The 19,500-nt window shown below is 42.1% G+C and overlaps 1 protein-coding gene across 2 annotated transcripts in view; it reads left to right on the forward strand.

Annotated features, from left to right (window-relative positions):
• GALC (galactosylceramidase) overlaps nt 1–18,666 on the forward strand; it is a 57,670-nt gene extending 39,004 nt beyond the window's left edge. Inside the window, exons 12-17 of one of the 2 annotated variants that reach the window (XM_034769000.1) lie at nt 1,305–1,394; nt 2,853–2,997; nt 5,435–5,615; nt 10,881–11,044; nt 12,464–12,540; nt 17,363–18,666. In XM_034769000.1, coding sequence (XP_034624891.1) covers nt 1,305–1,394; nt 2,853–2,997; nt 5,435–5,615; nt 10,881–11,044; nt 12,464–12,540; nt 17,363–17,506 — 801 coding nt within the window. In that variant the 3' untranslated portion in view covers nt 17,507–18,666. Of the gene's footprint in view, nt 1–1,304; nt 1,395–2,852; nt 2,998–5,434; nt 5,616–8,362; nt 8,427–10,880; nt 11,045–12,463; nt 12,541–17,362 lie in introns of those variants that run through there. The other variant, XM_034769002.1, reaches the window with a different exon arrangement.
• Nucleotides 18,667–19,500: the final 834 nt, after the last annotated feature.

The raw sequence follows: 19,500 nt of genomic DNA on the forward strand, positions 1-19,500 counted from the left end.
AGAGACTTACATAATTATTGTATTCACAGAAGAACGATTTGTTACACTATGATCACCTTCACCTACCAAAAACTGATTCCCCCAACTCCAAAAAGCATTCAAAGAATGTTACTGTTTTTTCCTTAATGTTTTCCTGAAAATACTTTTTGGTGGTGTGGAGAGGAGAAATCCACTACTTTCTCCCTCCCTTGTGGGCATGTTTAACACTCACTTAATGGGGACAAATCCTCTTCTGTGAAACAGTTTGTTACCTCCTCCTGTAGCTATTCTGCTGAAAAAGAGAGGCCTATGTTTCAGCTTAAACATTCTGCTCCATGAAAAGGTAGTCTGGAGACCTCTCGGTGGGTGGATGAGTGCAGCTCAGCTGGGAAAAACGTGAGCCATGCTCCAATAGCCACAGTAACTAGTCTTTGTTAAATGGCAGATTTGGGGAGTTACTTATCAGAAGGCAAAAGTGTTTGAACGTTCTTAGGTTTTAATTTCTAGTAGGATTGGTTCCTCTCCCTTCACAGATGTACAGGCTGCTGTGTTGCCGGGGCAAATAGTGCCTCAGTCACCACTGGAATAATGGAATAAAAGACTTACGAGCAGCCTCAATCATTGCTCTTGGAACACAGCCTCCCCTACTGCCCCAAGTGGTACTGCTCTTATGCCATATGACTTGCCAGGAAAATTGTATAAGATATCCTGTAGGAACAGTGTACACACCAGGTCTCTAACTCTAGATTTTTCTCTTGCTAACTTCACTGTGACTAAATTCAAACTCTAGAATTTTGTTGAATGATTGTTTTTAAGTAACAGAATTATAATTGCCCTCACATTCCCAGCACTACAGGATGCATCAGCTGCGTTATTCAGTGGTTCTAATTAGGCCCAGGCACTAGTGATCAAAACTTGTGATCAATTAGTTATCCAGATTGCCTCATTCATTTCATAGAGCTATCTAAGCCCAGTTGCTGGAGGTAGATGTCTGTATCAGAACCTTCATCACAGTTGGCACTAATTGGCCATCTCGTTGGCTTTCTTGATGGAAGCCAAGGATTCAATGGGCTATTAAGAGTGAATTCCCCTCTTCATAAAAGCTGTTCCTGTGTACTGGGGCAGAGACCCACAGATGTGAGGGAATTGTGAGCTGCCACTGCCCATGCTATACCTGTTCTGTGGATAAGCAAATAATGGTTGTCTTTTGGGCTGTCCACCCAACATGTTTCACTAAAACAGACTTAAATGTCTTTAAATCCTCAATATTTCCAAAGAAGAATCTTATGAAAGTGTTTGGTTTTTTTTTTAATGTTTCTTCCTAGCATAAAGTGAAAATCTTGAAAATGTGGTATACTAAGCTTGGCTTCAAATCTGCAAATTCTACCTTATTCCATCCTCTTCCTCCTGTAAAGGTGGGTTTGTTACTTACTGATCACTGTTAATTCTCCTCAAACTAGGGTGACCAAACAGCAAGTGTGAAAAATCGTGACAGAGGGTGGGGGGTAATAGGAGCCTATATAAGAAAAAGTCCCAAATATTGGGACTGTCCCTATAAAATCGGGACATCTGGTCACCCTACCTCAAACCCTTGCCATTTTGTTATTCTGGGTGACTGATGGGCGAGTGGAAGAAAAATCTGGCTTACAGATAAAAATGGTTTTGACACCTCTGATTTGTTCAAAGACTTCTGGCCATTCTGTATTTTATGTACTAGGGGTTTAATCCTATCCAGCTCAGTTGTGGAACGTTACATGTATAGGTGCTAAGTAAAAAAGTGGAATTACTTCAGCTTTACCCCAGTGTGAGAAAAGAATTTGGCTCTTTGGGCTTGACCCCATATGATGTAGGTGTACAGTATTCCTTGTGTAATCATAAAGTGCTGAGCAGGATTCTGAGTTCAAGGGACATTGATACTTTTGTTAGTGAGAGCCCTGCTGCGTGGCTGCCACATCACTCTTTCATGGTAGCTGGAGTGAATCTTGAGAGAGGAGGATGTAGCTAAGTGATTAATTAGCATAATGATATACTCAGAAAGAAACTCTGTTCTTTCCCCTGGTCTTGCCCCTTTTTACCCTGTACACTTGAGCACTGGAGTAGGTGCACAGTGGATCTGAGCCTTTAGTGTTCAGTGCAGCACTTAAACTTGCTTACACCCACCTACGTGTCCCTGACATTTGCATTTGTGCTAGACTGCATCAGTCTTGCACTCTGTTGCTCACGGATTTGCAGAGTCAAGGCCTTATATTTCTCTGGCTGGGACCCCCCACATCCCACCTTCACAGCCTCGACCCAATGTCCTCTTCAGGACCTGCTGCTTCTCTGTGATGATGTTCTCTCCACACATTTAGAAGTAATGTGTGGGAAGAGGGACCCCTGTTGCCAGTGAATCTGTTATATCCCAAGTAATGAGAACATGAGAATACAGAGAAGCTTCTGCAGACTGGGTGCTGATTGCCTCGATAAATACCACTTCTCAAAAAAGCTGTTCTCAATAGTATGTGACCTTGCTTAAATTCTGTTGTAAATGAGTGTTTCCAGATGATCTCTGTTTTGCCAACTGCTGCCTCCCCTCTTCACAGTAAGCTCCCTGGTGTCTTTCATGCTCGGAATGGACAAACAGGGCTCTGCCTCATTAACTTGTTTATAGGTAGTTTGCAGTGATACAGTTAACTGGAGGATGGAGTGAAGTACAGAGTTTGGGGGTAAAGCTCAAAATACCTATAGGGAAATTAGACCTACTGATGCAAGACGGTATGCTCTGGTGTTAACTCTGAAAGTTAAAGGCAATGCTGCATTATTTTGGCACTCGCTGATGTGATCACTTTAGCCGCCTCTTGCATTTCTTTAGCTTGTGCTTTCTTTCATTACAGGTACATGATGGGATGTTCAGCTTAAATCTGGATGTGGATGAAGTCTACACATTAACTACCCTCATGACAGGCCGGAAAGGCACTTACCCAGATCCTCCTCAGTCCAAGCCTTTTCCTTCAAATTACAAGGATGATTTCAACATTCGTAAGTCAACTCTTAATTTCTTAAGGTCTGTGCTGCCTGTGAGAGCAGAAGGGCTATGGTGCTTAGATGAATAATCTGCATTAGTACGGCCTCGTCTACACTAAAATGTTAGGTCGACCCAGTTACATCACTCCAGGGATATGAAAAATCCACACTGTTGAGTGATGTTAAACTGGCCTAATCCCTGGTGTAGACAGCCCTGGGTCAAGGAAGAATTCTTCCTCTGACCTAGCTACTGCCTCTTGGGGGAGGTGGATTACCTACGCCGATGGGAGAACCCCTCTGATCAGCGTAGGTAGTGTCTATACTGAAGTGCTACAGCAGTTGTGCTGCTGTAGCATTTCAAGTGTAGACAAGCCCTTCAGCTGGTCTGTGAGAGAGTGAAATACATCACACATAGTATAGCCTTCTGGATGCTACTGACTGCCCTGGAGTATAAATACTGAATACTTCAAGTGCTGGTTCCTATGTGTATTCCTCTGTGGGTGTGCATGCGCCTGAGACTAGATTTCTAGCAAGCGGTGTCCACTGGTCTGCATCTGCGCAGTTGTTCCCCTTGTGCTCTATACCAAAGAGTTAGCAGTCCCGACTGACGCCTCTCCAGTTCCTTCTTACGACCACATGGCCTGAGTCAGAATCCTGCAGTATCTGGAATTGATCCTCTTTGACATTCTTTCCTGTAAACATTTGTTTTTTATATTGTTAGTTATTGTTAATAGTTTTCATAGTTAAGTAGTTAGTTAATTAGGATCCCTATTCTGGGAAATCTTCCGATTCATTGGTATGGGACTTGGATTATGCCCAGGCTTTAAGAATTGTGTCCCTTGCCCTCCGCTCCTTTTTGATCAGCAATGACCACCAGAGTTGCCTCTGCTGCCTTAGAGACGCTCCTGTCTCCACTAAGTGTGGTATAAGCTGCTCCTTTCCTTGCAGAACATGGCAGGCATGAGAACTCTGGCTTGGGAAGCACCTGCTGGAACATGTTATGAGGCCTCAGTTGGATCCAGGCCTCTGAGACCCATCCTCCTGTACATCAGCCTGAGAGGTTGAGAATTGTGGTTTCTAGCTCGATGTCTGATTCAGGAGCAGTAACAGCTTGAGCGAAGGACCTTTAATAAGAGACACTTCCATAAACATCAGAGTGGATTCCTTCCTAGATCTAAGAGAAGGGATCCCTCCCTGATCATGTCTAGGTTGGATGAGTTTTTTCACCCAGGACACAAGGACTTAGATCCTCGTAAGCTTCATGACCATGATCAAAAGGCACATAAGAGCAAGTCTTCTTCAGCACTGCTCCCCCATCATCTACACCTCTGTATCACTAGCAGAAAGCCCTGAGAGCCAAAATATTGTGAACTGTTGGTACTGGCAATAACCATGCGGTCAGAATTGCTAACACCAGTGATACTATCACAGCCTTGGAAAGAACCATAGATTACTAAGAGCTTTATTATGCAGACTCTGAGGGTGCGGGGCGACAAGACTCCACCATCTAAAGCTCCAATGTCTAACCCCACACCATATTGTATCTTTGTCCTCCTGGACTCGCAATCCCCTTTGTTGTTGGGACTGACCCTCTCCAGCAAGATTCTAATGCCGGTGAGAATCTCGTCTCCCATTCCATTCACTAGCCACAGTTTCCTGACACTGGTACCACCAATGGAACCGGACCCAACCTTATCTTCCAGAGAGTCTAACGTTCCAGTGGAACCATCTTCCTCTCCACTGAGGGAGTTCAGTCTGGACAGAGGATTGAGAGCCTCCTACTTCCAGTCTCATTTGATTAAGTGGGGACACCCCCTTGGACCAATGGTACTCTGCGTCTTAGTGACCATCACAGCCTACTTTCAATCCCTCATATTGACCTTACTGGGGACCATGGGACCCATATACACAAGAACCAGAGTCTGTGTGAGCCGGTAGGGAAATCATACCACCCCTTCCCTCAGGGGATTTGTTGGAGCCTTCCTTACCTATGGAAGAGGAGGAAGATGAACCAGATCCACTGTTACCACTAGTGCTAACCCATTTCTTCCTTGCTCGATGAGGTGATTGCTTCATCCTTGCCTTGTCCTTTAGTCTAGATGACATAAACATTTCTAAAACTACTTCAGAGAGTAGCAGAATAGCTTCAGATCCCCTTAGATGAGGTCTAGGATGTGCAATACAAGCTCTTGGACATTCTATAGCCCAAGGGGTTTAGCCTAATAGCACGCCCAGTCAATGAGGCCATATTGGAACCAGCAAGAACTGTATGGTACAAGTTAGCCACTCTAATTTTGTGCTCCTGTTGATTCTCAAGCACAGATGTGCCGATGGAAGAAATTATAAATATGGAGAATATTTTTTAAAAGAACTTTCTGAAAACCTGAGGCGTGTATGGGAGTAAAAGAAATAAACCTAACCCTCATTGTTGGATTTGTTGTTCTTTGAATAGGTAATCCGCCCTTTAGTGAAGCTCCATATTTTGCTGATCAGACTGGGGTATTCGAGTACTTTGTCAACACTTCTGATCCAGGGGACCACATTTTCACACTCCGCCAGGTGGTGGTTCAGAGACCCATCACCTGGGCTTCTGATGCAGACCAGGCCATCAGCATTATAGGAGGCTTTAAATGGTATGTCGAATCCATTTTAACTAAGCTTTGCAGAATTCAGTTTTTAGGATTTTTTTTTTTGTAGTTTTCATGGATAATATCAATGTTTATTTTTAAGAACTTTATCTATTTAAATTTTCAAGTTGCAGGAAATTATTGGGAGGGTGTCAGACAATTTATTAATAGACTGTGAGACTAAAAAAGGTAAAGCTTTATAACTGTTAAGACAAATTGTCAACAGCACGTGTCAAAATATACAAAGAAATATCCTTAAACTCTTTTAAAAAAAAAAAAAGTCAAGTAGCATTTTTTCTTTGCCTATCTGTAAATTTCAATTATTAATGGAAATATTTTTTTACTGCCCTGTGTGTGCATGGTGAAATCAATGTTTACTGACATTTACTTTTAAAAATTTCATCCTTCCAAGACTAATTTTAACCCAGTATTCCCATGCATGTGGCATCCCATGCCCTCTCACTGGGCAGCTTGTGTCTTGTATTTTCATTCCAAAGCTAATTTGTATCTAGACTAATCCACACGTGGGATAGATTGAGTGTACATATATGTCTTTCTGAATGCCAAGTATTGAATGATTTTGATTTGGAATGCTGAGAAAATTCTAGGCCAAATTAGTGGCAGCTTGTAAACACAAATCTAATTTTAAGGTAGAGGTCAGATTTTTGTGAATCCAGTGCAAATATCTGTCCACGTGTTTGTAACCATGCTGAATAATTCCACTTAAAATCTGTTGCCCAAATGGGGAAGAGTGTATGATGACTTTAAGATGCAAAAGCTTTGGGTCAAGCTTGGCTGTGATCTGTAATGTCAATTCAAATGTTTGATGTTACAGAAATTTGAAAGAGTTCATTTGGTTACATTAGTCTTGTGGTGCCATCTTCTGGCCAGTCCCAAAAATTGCACTGACTTGATCTATAGAGCACATGGAATACTGCAGTTTAGGTAAAGATGGCTATGGATGCGTCAGTGAGGTTAGTCAAAGTACGTTAGTAACCTGATAAACTGGAAGACTCCAGTGAGACTCTACACTTGAGTTGGAGGTCTGTTGGCTTACATGCGATGACTAATTGGAGAAAAGAGGGGATGCAGAATCAAAGTTGTGCAAGGGTTGGGTGGTGTGGAAAATAATTGCAGGCATTTTGAGTTCTCTGTGTTTGTCAGTATCTGTTTATCCCATAGTATTGTCAAAAATGTTCCTCCTCCACATTACTGTTCTGACCTCTCAGATTAGTAGGACCCTTCGTTTTCATTTTTTATTTTATTTAATTTTTCCCAGGAATTTATTGATGTTTGTTATAACAACAAAAGCAGCTGAAAATTGGGTGCAAAAAATATTATTAATTTTTCTGGGTAAATATCAGGGTTCATTTTGGCGAACAGAAGGATGGGGAGGGGGAATATTCAGTAGATTACATTGCATTCCACTCAAAGCATTAGTTTGTTGCAGAACTAAAACAGAACTCAAAGCACAATGCCACCTCTGAGTTTAAGAAAATATATCTCTAATCCCCAAATAAAACTTTTCATTTGAATAAACATACTTTTGTAGACTTAGAACTATCAGCCTATAAATATTTACATTTAATAATTGGGCCCAATATTTTAAATATTTATAAATCCTCGCTGTCTTATGTGAAGTCCTTCAGTGTACTTCCTAGTGTTCTGAAACATTTTGATACAGATTTTCACTGTCTTCTCATTTTAGTGAGTCAAATCTTTACACCATTATCTGCTAACAGCTTGAAATGTGTACATGGTGGGCATGAGACTCGTCAGTATGTTCAGATGTGCACGCACTTCAGAGTTTGTGTGCATACCTGTTTGTTTATTGTGTGCATCTTCTAGACCAATACACAGCCTTACTGCAACAGGCAGCTTTGTATATACACACACAGACTAATGTATTATTGTAATACATATATTTCATACAATGTATTGTATTTTCTTAATTAAACAATTATTTTTTATATTTGAATGATACAAAAATAGAGTGAAATTCGGGGGGGGGGGCTGGAATGCCTTTTTTTTTTCTTTTTTTTTGTTGTTGTAAAACCCTGGATTTTTTTTTTTTTTAAGTTTTTAAACTGAAAACGAAGGAGTTTACAGATTAGCAACCTTGTATTCTCGTGTGTTGAATGTCTGAGCAATTGAATGTTTGCCTGATAATCACTAGTTTTACATATCTGTTGCATCTAATTAGTGCCCCTTTGATTTGCTTGTTTCATTCCCAGTTCAAGTCTAGCCTTAGCCTTGTTGAGGTATTTGTCCTTTGATATTCTCTGTCCTCATCCTTTGCTGTTGAAATGATGAGGTGGAGTGTTGAATCAGCCCATAACCTCATCTTGACCATAGAGTGGGGGATTTATCTACAGCCACCAGTAGATCTATCTCAGTTCTACTTCCAAGTCACTAACTTCTTTTTGTGTTGTCTGTTGTTCCTGGAGTGCTTCCTAATGCCCTGCTTCCCAGCAGCATTCTTTATTTGGTCTAAAGGCCATGCGGACCATTGTGATCCATGGTCCGTGGCAATAGCTTTGGATAGATCTGTGTTTCCTCCTTGCTTTTTGCATGCAGTCTAACTGATGACATGAGAAAAGGGTCTTTGTCTGCTTGGTGTTTTGTACTGTGGGTTTGCACTTCCAATTTCTTGGTACTATTGGCTTTTTGCTGAAGTATTTATAAGTGCTGTTTTTGAATCCTGTATCTAGTGAGTAACTGTATAACTGAGAAACTTATCCATCCTTTAACAGTGTTACAAAAGAGCCAAGCTTCAGACATATCTTCCAGTAGAAGGAGATAAATACATCTGAAGGAATATCTGTTTCTTTTATCAACTGACTTGAGGGGTGAGGCGTACACTAACAAGACTTTCTGAATAGTGGAAGTTTGCTGAATGTGTGGCCTTGAGGCACTATCTCTGTTAATGTCATTTATCTTAAGGCACTTCAGGTTTTAAACATATTGGGTTTTCAAACCGTTTGAGTTTTTTTTTTTTTATGAGCCAGAAAGTATCTTGGTACTGTGTAAAGGTGTAGTGCAATTTACACTGTAAGCTGCTTATCCTTATACTATAACTTCAGAAAAATATACTGCTTTGTAGTACACCCTGGAATACTGGGGCCAGTTCTGGTGCCTACAATTCAAGAAGGATATTGATAAATTGGAGACCTTCAGAGAAGAGCCACAAGAATGAGTAAAGGATTTGAAAACAAGCCTCTTGGTGATAGACTAAAAGAACTCAATTTACTTAGCTTAATATAGAGAGAGGTTAAGGAGTGTCTTAATTAGTCTGTAAGTATCTACATGAAGAACAAATATTTAATAATGGGCTCTTCAGTCTAGCAGGGAAAAGATATAACATGAACCAATAGCTGGAAGTTGAAGCTAGACAAGTTCAGACCAGAAATAAAGGTTGTTTTTGATAGTCAACCATTTGAACAGTTTACCAAGAGTCATGGTGGATTCTCCATCACTGATAATCTTTAAATCAAGGTAGGATGTTTTTCTAAAAGAAATGCTGTAGGAATTTTTGGGGGAAGTTCTGTGGCCTATGTTATACAGCTCAGACTAAGTGATCACAATGGTCAAATGCTTAACTCCCATAGTGCTTTTATCCATAAATCTTAATATTTTGCACAGCTGGGTAAGTGTCGTACCCATTTCACAGCTAGGGAAACTGACACACAGGGAGTTGATGTGACTTACCCCTGATCATACAGTGAGTCTGTTGAGAGTTGAACTTTGGTCTCCTTATACTTGGCTTGTATGAAAAGCTCTGTAGAAATAGAGGTTAATCTTTAATTTTTGTAGTGACAATAAGACCTGAAATATTGGGGTTGATTCCATTCCTCTAGACCAGGGGTCTTAAACATGCGGCCCACAGGGCTATTTCCTGCGGCCCACGCCCGCCCCACCCGGCCTACCTCCAGTCCAGGGGTGGGCAAACTAAACCCACGGGATTGCCCCCCTCGAGCCCTGCGCCGGCTGGCATCACATCCCTGCGGCCAGGGGAGGAGGGGAGAAGCAGAGGGCTCCATCCGTGTGTTGCCCTGGCTTCCAGGCATGCCCCCCTGCAGCTCCCATTGGCCGGAAATGGGGAACCACGGCCAATGGGAGTTTCGGGGGAGGTACCAGGAGGAGCGGCAAGCAGTGTGTGGAGCCCTGCATCCCCACTCCCCCAGGGGCCACAGGGACATGGTTCCAGCTACTTCCCGGAGCGGGGCCGGGGCTGGCAGCCTGCCACCCCGGAGCCTGGAACCCGAAGCCCTCCTTCACCCCGCCCCCCAACTTCCTGCCCTGAGCCCCCTGCTGTACCCCAACACTCTGGTCTAAGCCCCCTGCTGCATCCCACACCCCTGTTGCACCTCAATCCCTGCCCTGAACCCCCTGCTGCATCCCACACCCCTGCTGCACCCCAATCCCCTGCCGCATCCTACACCCCTTCTGCACCTCAACCCCCTGCCCTGAGCCCCCTGCCACATCCCACTCCCCTCCTGCACCCCAATCCCCTGCCCTGAGCCCCCTTCCTGCACCTCAACCCCTAGCCTGAGCCCTCTGCTGCATCCCACACTCCTTCTGCACCCCCAACTCCCTGCCCTGAGCCCCCTGCCGCATCCCACACCCCTCCTGCACCCCCAACTCCCTGCCCTGAGCCCCCCTGCCTGCACCTCAACCCCTGCCCTGAGCCCCCTGCCACATCCCACACCCCTCCTGCACCCCAACTCCCTGCCCTGAGCCCTGTGGTGCACCCCACACCCCTTCTGCACCCTGTGCCCCCTGCTGCACCTCAACTCCCTGCCCTGAGCCCCTGCCACACCCCTCATGCACCCTCTGGGGGCCAGGAGGGGGCAGAGTTGGGGTGGGGACTTCGGGGAAGGGGTTGGAATGGGGGCAGGGAAGGGGTGGGAAGAGGCGGGGCCTCATGGAAGGAGTGGAGTGGGGGCAGGGTTGGGGGCAGCGAGGGGGTGGTGTCAGTTGTGCGGTCCTCAGGCCAATGAACTAGCCCTCAGGTGGCCCTCGTGGTCATTTGAGTTTGAGACCCCTGCTCTAGACTAAGGTTTGAGAGATTTGGTGGAATTTGCCAAAGCTGTGCAGCCCCCATTGAGGATAGCAATTGCAGGACTTAATCTTCATATTAAAAATACTTATTCCTCCAATGTGTGCCATTGAAATGGCCGTCAAGCTATACAGAGAAGACTTAAGGATAGTAGGGAAGCATCTTTATGCTCCTTTCTTTATTCTTTATTAAGTGTTAACTTTCTCTTGCAGGATAAATGTGACGATAACTTGTGATGTCTATATAGAGCGCCTGGGCAACGGTGGTGTGTTCATTGCAGGAAGAGTAAACAATGGCGGGATATATGTTCGACGCAGCAAAGGACTCTTCTTCTGGGTGTTTGCAGATGGCACCTACCGGGTCACTGGTGATCTCTGTAAGTAACTCATTATTAACACACACACCCTTTTAAAGGGCTGACACTTGCTTATATCTAACCTGAAATAAAGCCAACTGGAGGTTTGACGAAAAAGCTAGAGAAAATGCAGGATGCTTAATTTCATAGGTGGCACTTGCATTATAAACCCATTGTCCTGTAATGAGTTGTATCCTTCTTGCAGATAATGCCTGCAGGCTCCTGGACAAGTACATGGCTTCTTTTATTGATGATAGTTATCACTGTCTGTCTGTGCTGTATGCTTAGAATAATTGAAATTAATTGATGTAGCATGCCTTTGTCAAGATGACGTCCATGCAGGTGCTTAAATACCAGGGTGGTGGATGTGATATGAGAATGTAGGTAGATAGCATACAGCAACACTACACAATCAGTTTGATAGGATTTGAGAAGAAATTATACAGCTGAAACAAGGAGAATTTTGGTAGACAAAATGTGGTTCAAACTGGAACTTAGCGAGGTCATTAGATTTAACATCCCTACTCAAGGGGAGAATAATCACTGACGTTCTGTCTACATATGATTAATTAAAGTAGTTTTATTTATCTCACCTAGAAGATATTTCCAGTAAAAGAGTATTTTATCACTTAGCCTTCTTTCCTGTGAGTCAAAACTGAACAGGGGTGCTATCTATTGAATCACTAACACTACTTTCTGTATCGGGGTAGCTGTGTTAGTCTGTATCTACAAAAACAACAAGGAGTCTGGTGGTACCTTAAAGACTAACTGATTTATTTGGGCATAAGCTTTCGTGGGTAACGAAAGCTTATGCCCAAATAAATCGGTTAGTCTTTAAGGTGCCACCAGACTCCTTACTACTTTCTGTAGCACTTGACTGTCTGGTCTCCTATCAAAGTTCTGATCATACCTTACCTGCTCATCTGATCAAATCAAAAGTTTAGACCCATACTGGTATGACAGGTTTTTGTTTAAGAATGTATTAAACCTGATTTTGGCATATACTTAGTACATAAACGAAGAACTGCACTGAGATTGCTCTCTTACTTCAGTGGAATGACCATATTGCTGACAGAACTTTACTATTAACCTGGGTCAAAATCCTACCAGTGAAAGGATCCATATCCTGGGTTCACTCAACTGACTTAAAGTCAACAGAGACAACTGCTCTGTTGCCGACCCTTGTTATTTTGGATGAAACAATGGAAGGACAAATGGTCTGGCTAGCCTAATAGGATGACTTGGTTGTTCTGCTAAGGGCCTGACTTTTTTTCCAGGGATTTGGAGTCTCTCCTCCCTCCACACTTGAGTAGAAGTTGCAGGTTCTCAACACCTCTGAAAATCAGGTGCTAAATATCAAGCCAAGAAAAGGAAGGTCCCTATTATGCCTATGGGATTTGGAATTGTTTGTTATCCACTAATATTGTGTATGTGTTTCAGCTGGAGAGGAAGTCCTTATGAAAGGAATGTCTGGTGTGCGAGCCAGAGTATGGCACACACTCACTCTGAATCTCAAGGTAAGGATGCAAATTAAAAGCCACAAGAATTAACCAAAATATTCTTTGCATAGATCACCTTAAAATACAGCACACGGGCACCCTGGGATATTGACTGTCCAGTAGCAATTGGTGATTGCATCAGTTAGTAATAGTCAAAGTAATGATAATACTTCATGTGTTACATCTTCAAAGAGCTTTACAAACATGAATCCTCACAACACCCTAGTGAAGTGTTAATCCTGTTTTGTAGAAGGTTGAGGCACAGATTGGTCTGACCCAGTATGGCCATTCTTATGTTCACCAAAGGTCCATCAAGCCCGGTATCCTGTCCTCTGACAGTGGTCAATGGCAGGTGCCCCAGAGAGAATGAACAGACAGATTATCATCAAGTGATCCATGCCCTGTCACCCAGTCCCAGCTTCTGGCAAACAGAGGCTAGGGACACCATTCCTGCCCATCCTGGTTAATAGCCATTGATGGACCTGTCTTCCATGAATCTATCTAGCTCCCTTTTGAACCCCGTTATAGTATTGGCCTTCACAAAACACTCTGGCAAGGAGGTCCAGAGGTTGACAGTGCATTGCGTGAAAAAAATACTTTCTTGTGTCTGTTTTAAAGCTGCTACCTATTAATTTCATTTGGTGGTCCCTTGTTCTTGTATTATGAGAAGGAGTAAATAACACTTCCTTATTTACTTTCTCTATACCACTCAGGATTTTATAGACCTCTATCATATCCCCCCTTAGTCACCTCTTTTCCAAGCTGAAAAGTCCCAGTCTTAGGCTACATCCTCACTACGGGGGGGGGGGTGTCGATTTAAGATACGCAAATTCAGCTACACGAATAGCGTAGCTGAATTCGACGTATCAGAGCCGACTTACCCCACTGTGAGGACAATGGCAAATCGACCTCCGCGGCTCCCCTGTTGACGGCGCTTACTCCTACCTCCGCTGGTGGAGTAGAAGCGTCGATTCGCGGATCGATTGTTGCGTCCCCATGAGACGTGATAATTAGATCCCCGAGAGATCGATTTCTACCCGCCGATTCGGGCGGGTAGTGTAGACCTGCCCTTATTAATCTCTCCTCATGCGGAAACCAATCTATACCCCTAATCATTTTTGTTGCCCTTCTCTGAACCTTTTCCAATTCCAATATATCTTTTTTGAGATGGGGCAACCATATCGGCACGCAGTATTCAAGGTGTGGGCGTATCATAGATTTATACAGAGGCAATATGATATTTTCTGTCTTATCTTTCCCTTTCTTGATGATTCCCAACATTCTGTTCACTTTTTTGACTGCCGCTGCACATTGAGTGGATGATTTCAGAGAACTATCCACAATGACTCCAAGATCTTTTTCTTGAGTGGTAACCGCTAATTTAGACCCCATCATTGTATATGTATAGTTAGGATTATGTTTTCCAATGTGCATTACATCTCTACCTCGATATAACATGACCCGATATAACACGAATTCGGATATAATGCGGTAAAGCAGTGCTCTGGGGGGGTGGGGCTGCGCACTCCGGTGGATCAAAGCAAGTTCAATATAACGCGATTTCACCTATAACGTGGTAAGATGTTTTGGCTCCCAAGGACAGTGTTCTATCGAGGTAGAGGTGTATTTTGCATTTATCAACATTAAATTTCATCTGCCATTTTGTTGCCCAGTCACCCAGTTTTGTGAGATCCTTTTTAGATCTTCACAGTCTGCCTAGGACTTAAATGGTGAAATGATCAGTGCAATACCACAGAGGGAGATGTTGGAACATTGGGATTAAACACTGCAGTTTTTAGTTCCCAGGAATGAGCTGTAACACCCCCTAAACTGTGCTTTGCATAAAGTCCTAGTGGAGTTAAAGTAACTTTGTTTTGCTTTCTGGTGATACCGCATTCCACTAGGTATAGAGCTGTAGTCTGCCCTGCTGAATACCACAGGCCTTTATATTTCACCCAGCACCCCTGTATCGAACCCAATAACTTGTGTTTGACTAAAGTATATTTTACAGAGAGGCATCTAGACTTGACTTGAAGACATCAACAGATGCAGTGTTCACCACTTCCCTTGGTAGTTTGTTCTAATGGCTAATCACCCTGGTTTTTGTTGTTTTTAAAAATTCTGCCTAATGTGAATTTTTGTCTGGCGTCAGCTTCCTGCCAGTGGTTCCTTTGTCCACTCAATCGATGAGCCCGTTAGTAATTAGTATATTCTTCCGGTGAAGGTACTTATCCACTACAATCAAGTTACCTCTCAGATCATGTGTATATGGTAAATTAGTGTGTGGCAAAACGGGGTGCAGATCTACAGTGCTACCTGTTATAGTGGGCCCTGCTGCTTTTACTCTTGCTTATTTTAAAATTCTGCAAAATTCTTCATATTTTATTTTGTCAAAATACCTCAAAATAATCATGCCAGTTTCAATTATTTTGGTAATTTATTTCAAATTACCTGTCAGCAAGTGTGTCTAACAATACAGACAACAAAAGAGAGTCAGGAAATGTTTTTTGGCGAATAGATTCTTTACTAGGCAAGTTAATATAGAACTTTGAGTAGTAATTCATTTAAAATACAATACAGAGATGTATTTCCTGCACCCCTGGAAGCAGGGCAAAGGCTTGGGGAAGTCAGGAGTAATGGAGGAGCTGAGGGAGAGGGAAGCAATTGCTGGGAAGGAGCCTGAGAGTGAACCTGGAAAGTTGTTGAATATTGGCACAACATTAGCACTTTCACATTCTTGTGGAATTTCCCTACTTTGCCATGACTTAAACAAATTTAACATCAGTGGGTCAGAAAGCTGTCTTAGGACTTTTGGGCTAATTATGCAGGCCTGCTGATTTTTAAAATGTTTATCCTTAGTGGATATTGTCCAACATCCTCCTCGGTTACAAATAGACTGGAAAGTACATTCTCCTCCTCATATAATAAGAGTACATTGTCACATTTCTTTTTGGGTTTGGAGCAGAAATATTTATTTAAATATGTTGTCTTTTTTCCTGCATCGCTATTAAGAATGTTACCATTTTACGTAGCATACCGTCTCTAGCCATAATTTGGCAGCATTTCTCCATCACCTCCAGGACCACTGTCAGCAACTCCTTAAATATTCATATCTAGCCAGCTTTGTATGGTGTTGACTCATGTAACTAAAAAAGCAGATGTCACATGCTTTTCTGTGAACTTCTAAAACCAGATTTCCTGCCCTTGTGTAAACTTTGCAATCACACCTAGTCTGAGACCAGTTAAGCACAGGCTTGAATTGAGAGAAACCTTTTTTTAAATTGCATACTAAGTCTATGCCCCTAGTTGCCCACATTCCAGCATGTTTGCTGTAAGACTGGCACATTGCTTTGTGGGTGTTCTTGGTTCATCTTAATTTTTTTAGAGTTGGAGAAGAAGGGATTATCTTGGGGTTAAGGCTCTGAACTGGGACTGGAGTGATTTGGGTTCAATTTCCACTCATCCATGGACTGTGTGACTTCAGAGAAGATTCTTAATCTTCATGACCCAGTCCACGTCTGTAAAATGGGGATAATGAAACCTACCTCACAGGGATGTTGAGGGTAAAAATGTGCTATTTGTGAGGTACACAGATATAGGGGTGGTAGAGAGAAGGTTGTCAGTGTCATTTTGGAACTACCTCTAGGACATGTTTCTGTAATTGATAAATATTCCCAGGAAACCTCCTATTTGATGTGATGGTAGAAAAAATGGAGCTCCCTCTAAAGAGTTCTAATAGTGGCCAAAGAGGATAATCCCTGCTGGACCACTCTTTCCTTCTGTTCAGTGTTCCCTCTGCAGCTCTTGCCTTCGGTTATAGCAGCCCTTAGAACAGGGGTCGGCAACCTTTCAGAAGTGGTGTGCCGAGTCTTCATTTATTCATTCTAATTTAAGGTTCCGCGTGCCAGTAATACATTTTAACGTTTGTAGAAGGGCTCTTTCTATAAGTCTATAATATATAACTAAACTATTTTTGTATGTAAAGTAAATAAGGTTTTTAAAACGTTTAAGAAGCTTCATTTAAAATTAAATTAAAATGCAGAGCCCCCCGGACTAGTGGCCAGGACCCAGGGAATCTGAGTGCCACTGAAAATCAGCTCGCATGCCACTTTTGGCACCCATGCCATAGGCTGCCTACCCCTGCCTTAGAAAGTGTAATGTAAACTCTGATATTTGGTGCGTATTTTTGTTTGTTACTGCTATCTAGTGGAAAATAGTAATATTGCTACTTAAAATGTTTACACTGAAAGTTACTTTGTATTAATGGTAATCAAAAGCAGTAAAAATGTATTTTAATTACTCTCGTGAGTGCATACAGTTCTAACTACACTTAAGGAACGGAGCTTTTGATTCCTGTTAACCTTGGAGAGCTAACACAGCTCTGAGAGAGTGAGCTGGATTCTATTCCTCCTTGTGTCTGGCATTTCAGTTAGTTCCATCCATGCAAATCTACTGACGACAATAGGGGTTGCCCAGGGTAGTCTAATGGCAGATTTTGCCTAGCGGAACTCTTACATCGCCAGAAGTAAGAGGAAAACCCAGTTTAACTCTCAAATTCTAGGTTGATTTCGCAAGGTTGGAGCTTAGGGGAAATACATCTCTACATGAAAACTATAAACGTATTTGATTTGGAGTTAACTGAGCTGATAAACATAACACTATGATGCAGTATTTTAGCCGCTATTCAATAGAGAACCGCACTCGAAGCACTATAAAGGGCTAATGTTTTCACAAGTGCCTCCAACATCTTGTAGATGAGATAGGGAAAATCAACCCCTAATGACGAGTGTGTTAAACTGATCACTGGATTTGTTAAACTTTCTTCCCTTTCTTTGGACAGGGTTCTTCTGCCTCAGGATTGCTCAATGGTTATCCTCTCTGGGAGAACGTCACCTTATCTGAGACAAGCCATGGCTGGGCGGCTATTGGAACACGCTCCTTTGAATTCGCACAGTTTGACAATTTTCACGTTGAGGCCAGTTGAGGTTGCTGGCATACTAAGCCAAGCCAGTTGTTTTATTACTACTTTGAATCGGAGCCAGTTCAAACTTTGGAGATAACTTGTAAATACTATTTTGAGGTTGATTTGTTGGCCAGCGTTCTAAATTCCATCCTTATTTATTACTGTTTGTTAGAAATTCACTTGAGTAGGTATGTGTTACACATGCCTGTGACTTAATTAAAAGGATGCTCTGGGATTTTGCCCTTTAATTTTCAGAGATAAGTTTTTGTTTAAGTTAGAGATGGCAAACAGGAGCTATGGATTGAAACTCTCTTGAATATGCCCCAGTTCACTTGTGAGCCATTGAAGAAATTAACGTGCAGTATGTAGAGGACCTCCGAAGCTTCAGTTTTAACACTTACCTGGCTCTGGTGTTTTCCTTTCACCCTCCAACTAAGAATTAAACATCTAAATTTAGTGAACATATTCCTAAAGGGTCACGTTTACTGTTCCCAAATTCCCCTTTCAACAAAGTGCTTAATTCTGTTACAATAGAAAGATGTTTGCCATAGTCTGAGGCTAGGGAATACACAACTGCAAGTGCATTTGAATTACTTCTCCCACTTGTAAATGAGACCTGCAATACCAGCCTTTAGACATATATATTTTGAGGCTGTAATCTGTACATTGGAGTACAAACACAGCTTATGGTTGATTTGGCCATTTAGGAAGTGCCTTATTTTTAAACTACCTCTGTCATTAATGACAAAGTAGCAAATGAGCTATTGTAATACAATCAGCTGTTGATATCCCCACTCCTTTCTGTGCACTATCTTGGTTGCTTTTCCAGGAGGGAGGGGAAAGATGGGTCTCTTAATTTGGTGAGGTGCTTAGATAATATGGTCATGAGCTCTTGAAGTACAGATGAGCAGATTTCCTCTTGAGTTTACACCCAAGACAGCTGTGTCACCCAGCTACTGAATGGTCTCTGATAAGTAAAGACCCCATTCTGAGATGCAGAAATGATCTTTCACTGGATGTTGACAACTGTAAACTTTTCCATTCATGTCAGGGCAGGACTCCGAAGTAGCTAATATGTGAAAAATGTGCTTCTTTTCCTAAAAGGTTTGTCAAGCATCTTCCACTTATGATACGGGACTCTATCCTAAAACAGAGAATAAATTAAGTATAATTATATGTTATAAATCCTCAGGGGGAAAAAAACCCTCTCCATTTTGCTGTCATTCCTTGACTTTCCAAGTCACTGCAACAGCTGCAGAGTTAATTTATTCTTGAATGTATAAGTGAGTCTTGAAGTACAGAGTGAGACTCTCATATATTGCTACTCTAGGTTCTGTAGACTCCTGCATTTTTCTTCCTTTGTTTGTTCGTGTTCTGCTCGGCTCAGTTTGGAAATAATAACTTGGTAGTTCAACGAGATGTATGTCATCTTGTCATGCTAGAAGGGAAAACTTTCCATACCTCCTAATTGATTAATGCTTACCAAATTTCACTGTTTTAATTCAGGAAATCCAGTGAGACAAGAATCTAACTCAAGAGTTGATAACACACTTGAAACCTGGATAAGGACATATTTATTAGGCAATCTTCTATCTTAAGAGATTGCCCCAAAGTATCTCTAAACATACTGAGCACAATTCTGATCCACTTATATTAGAAGACTAATTCTTAAGCAACTGGTTGTTCTGAATGGTTGCTTAAGACAGGTATAATGTAATTACAGGTATTTTGCAGTTTGAAGGTAACGGGATAATGCAGAGCATTTTTCAAATAGCTTTTGGAGAAAGAATTCCATCCTTGCATCCCACTCTAGCAATTATTTTCCTAAGCAATTACTGATGCGTCTTGTGACTATTAGCAAAAGCCTTTATACATAGTCTCATACATTCAATTAACCTTGAAAACAATAAATTTTAAAGTGATTTTTAACTATTGTCATGAGCAGTAAGCAAGTTAGTTTTTATTTGATAAATGAGAGAGAATTTCTAGGCCAATATTTCAGACTGGGGTGGACT

This window comes from Trachemys scripta, chromosome 4 (assembly GCF_013100865.1).
Source record: "Trachemys scripta elegans isolate TJP31775 chromosome 4, CAS_Tse_1.0, whole genome shotgun sequence".
NCBI lineage: Eukaryota > Metazoa > Chordata > Testudines > Emydidae > Trachemys > Trachemys scripta.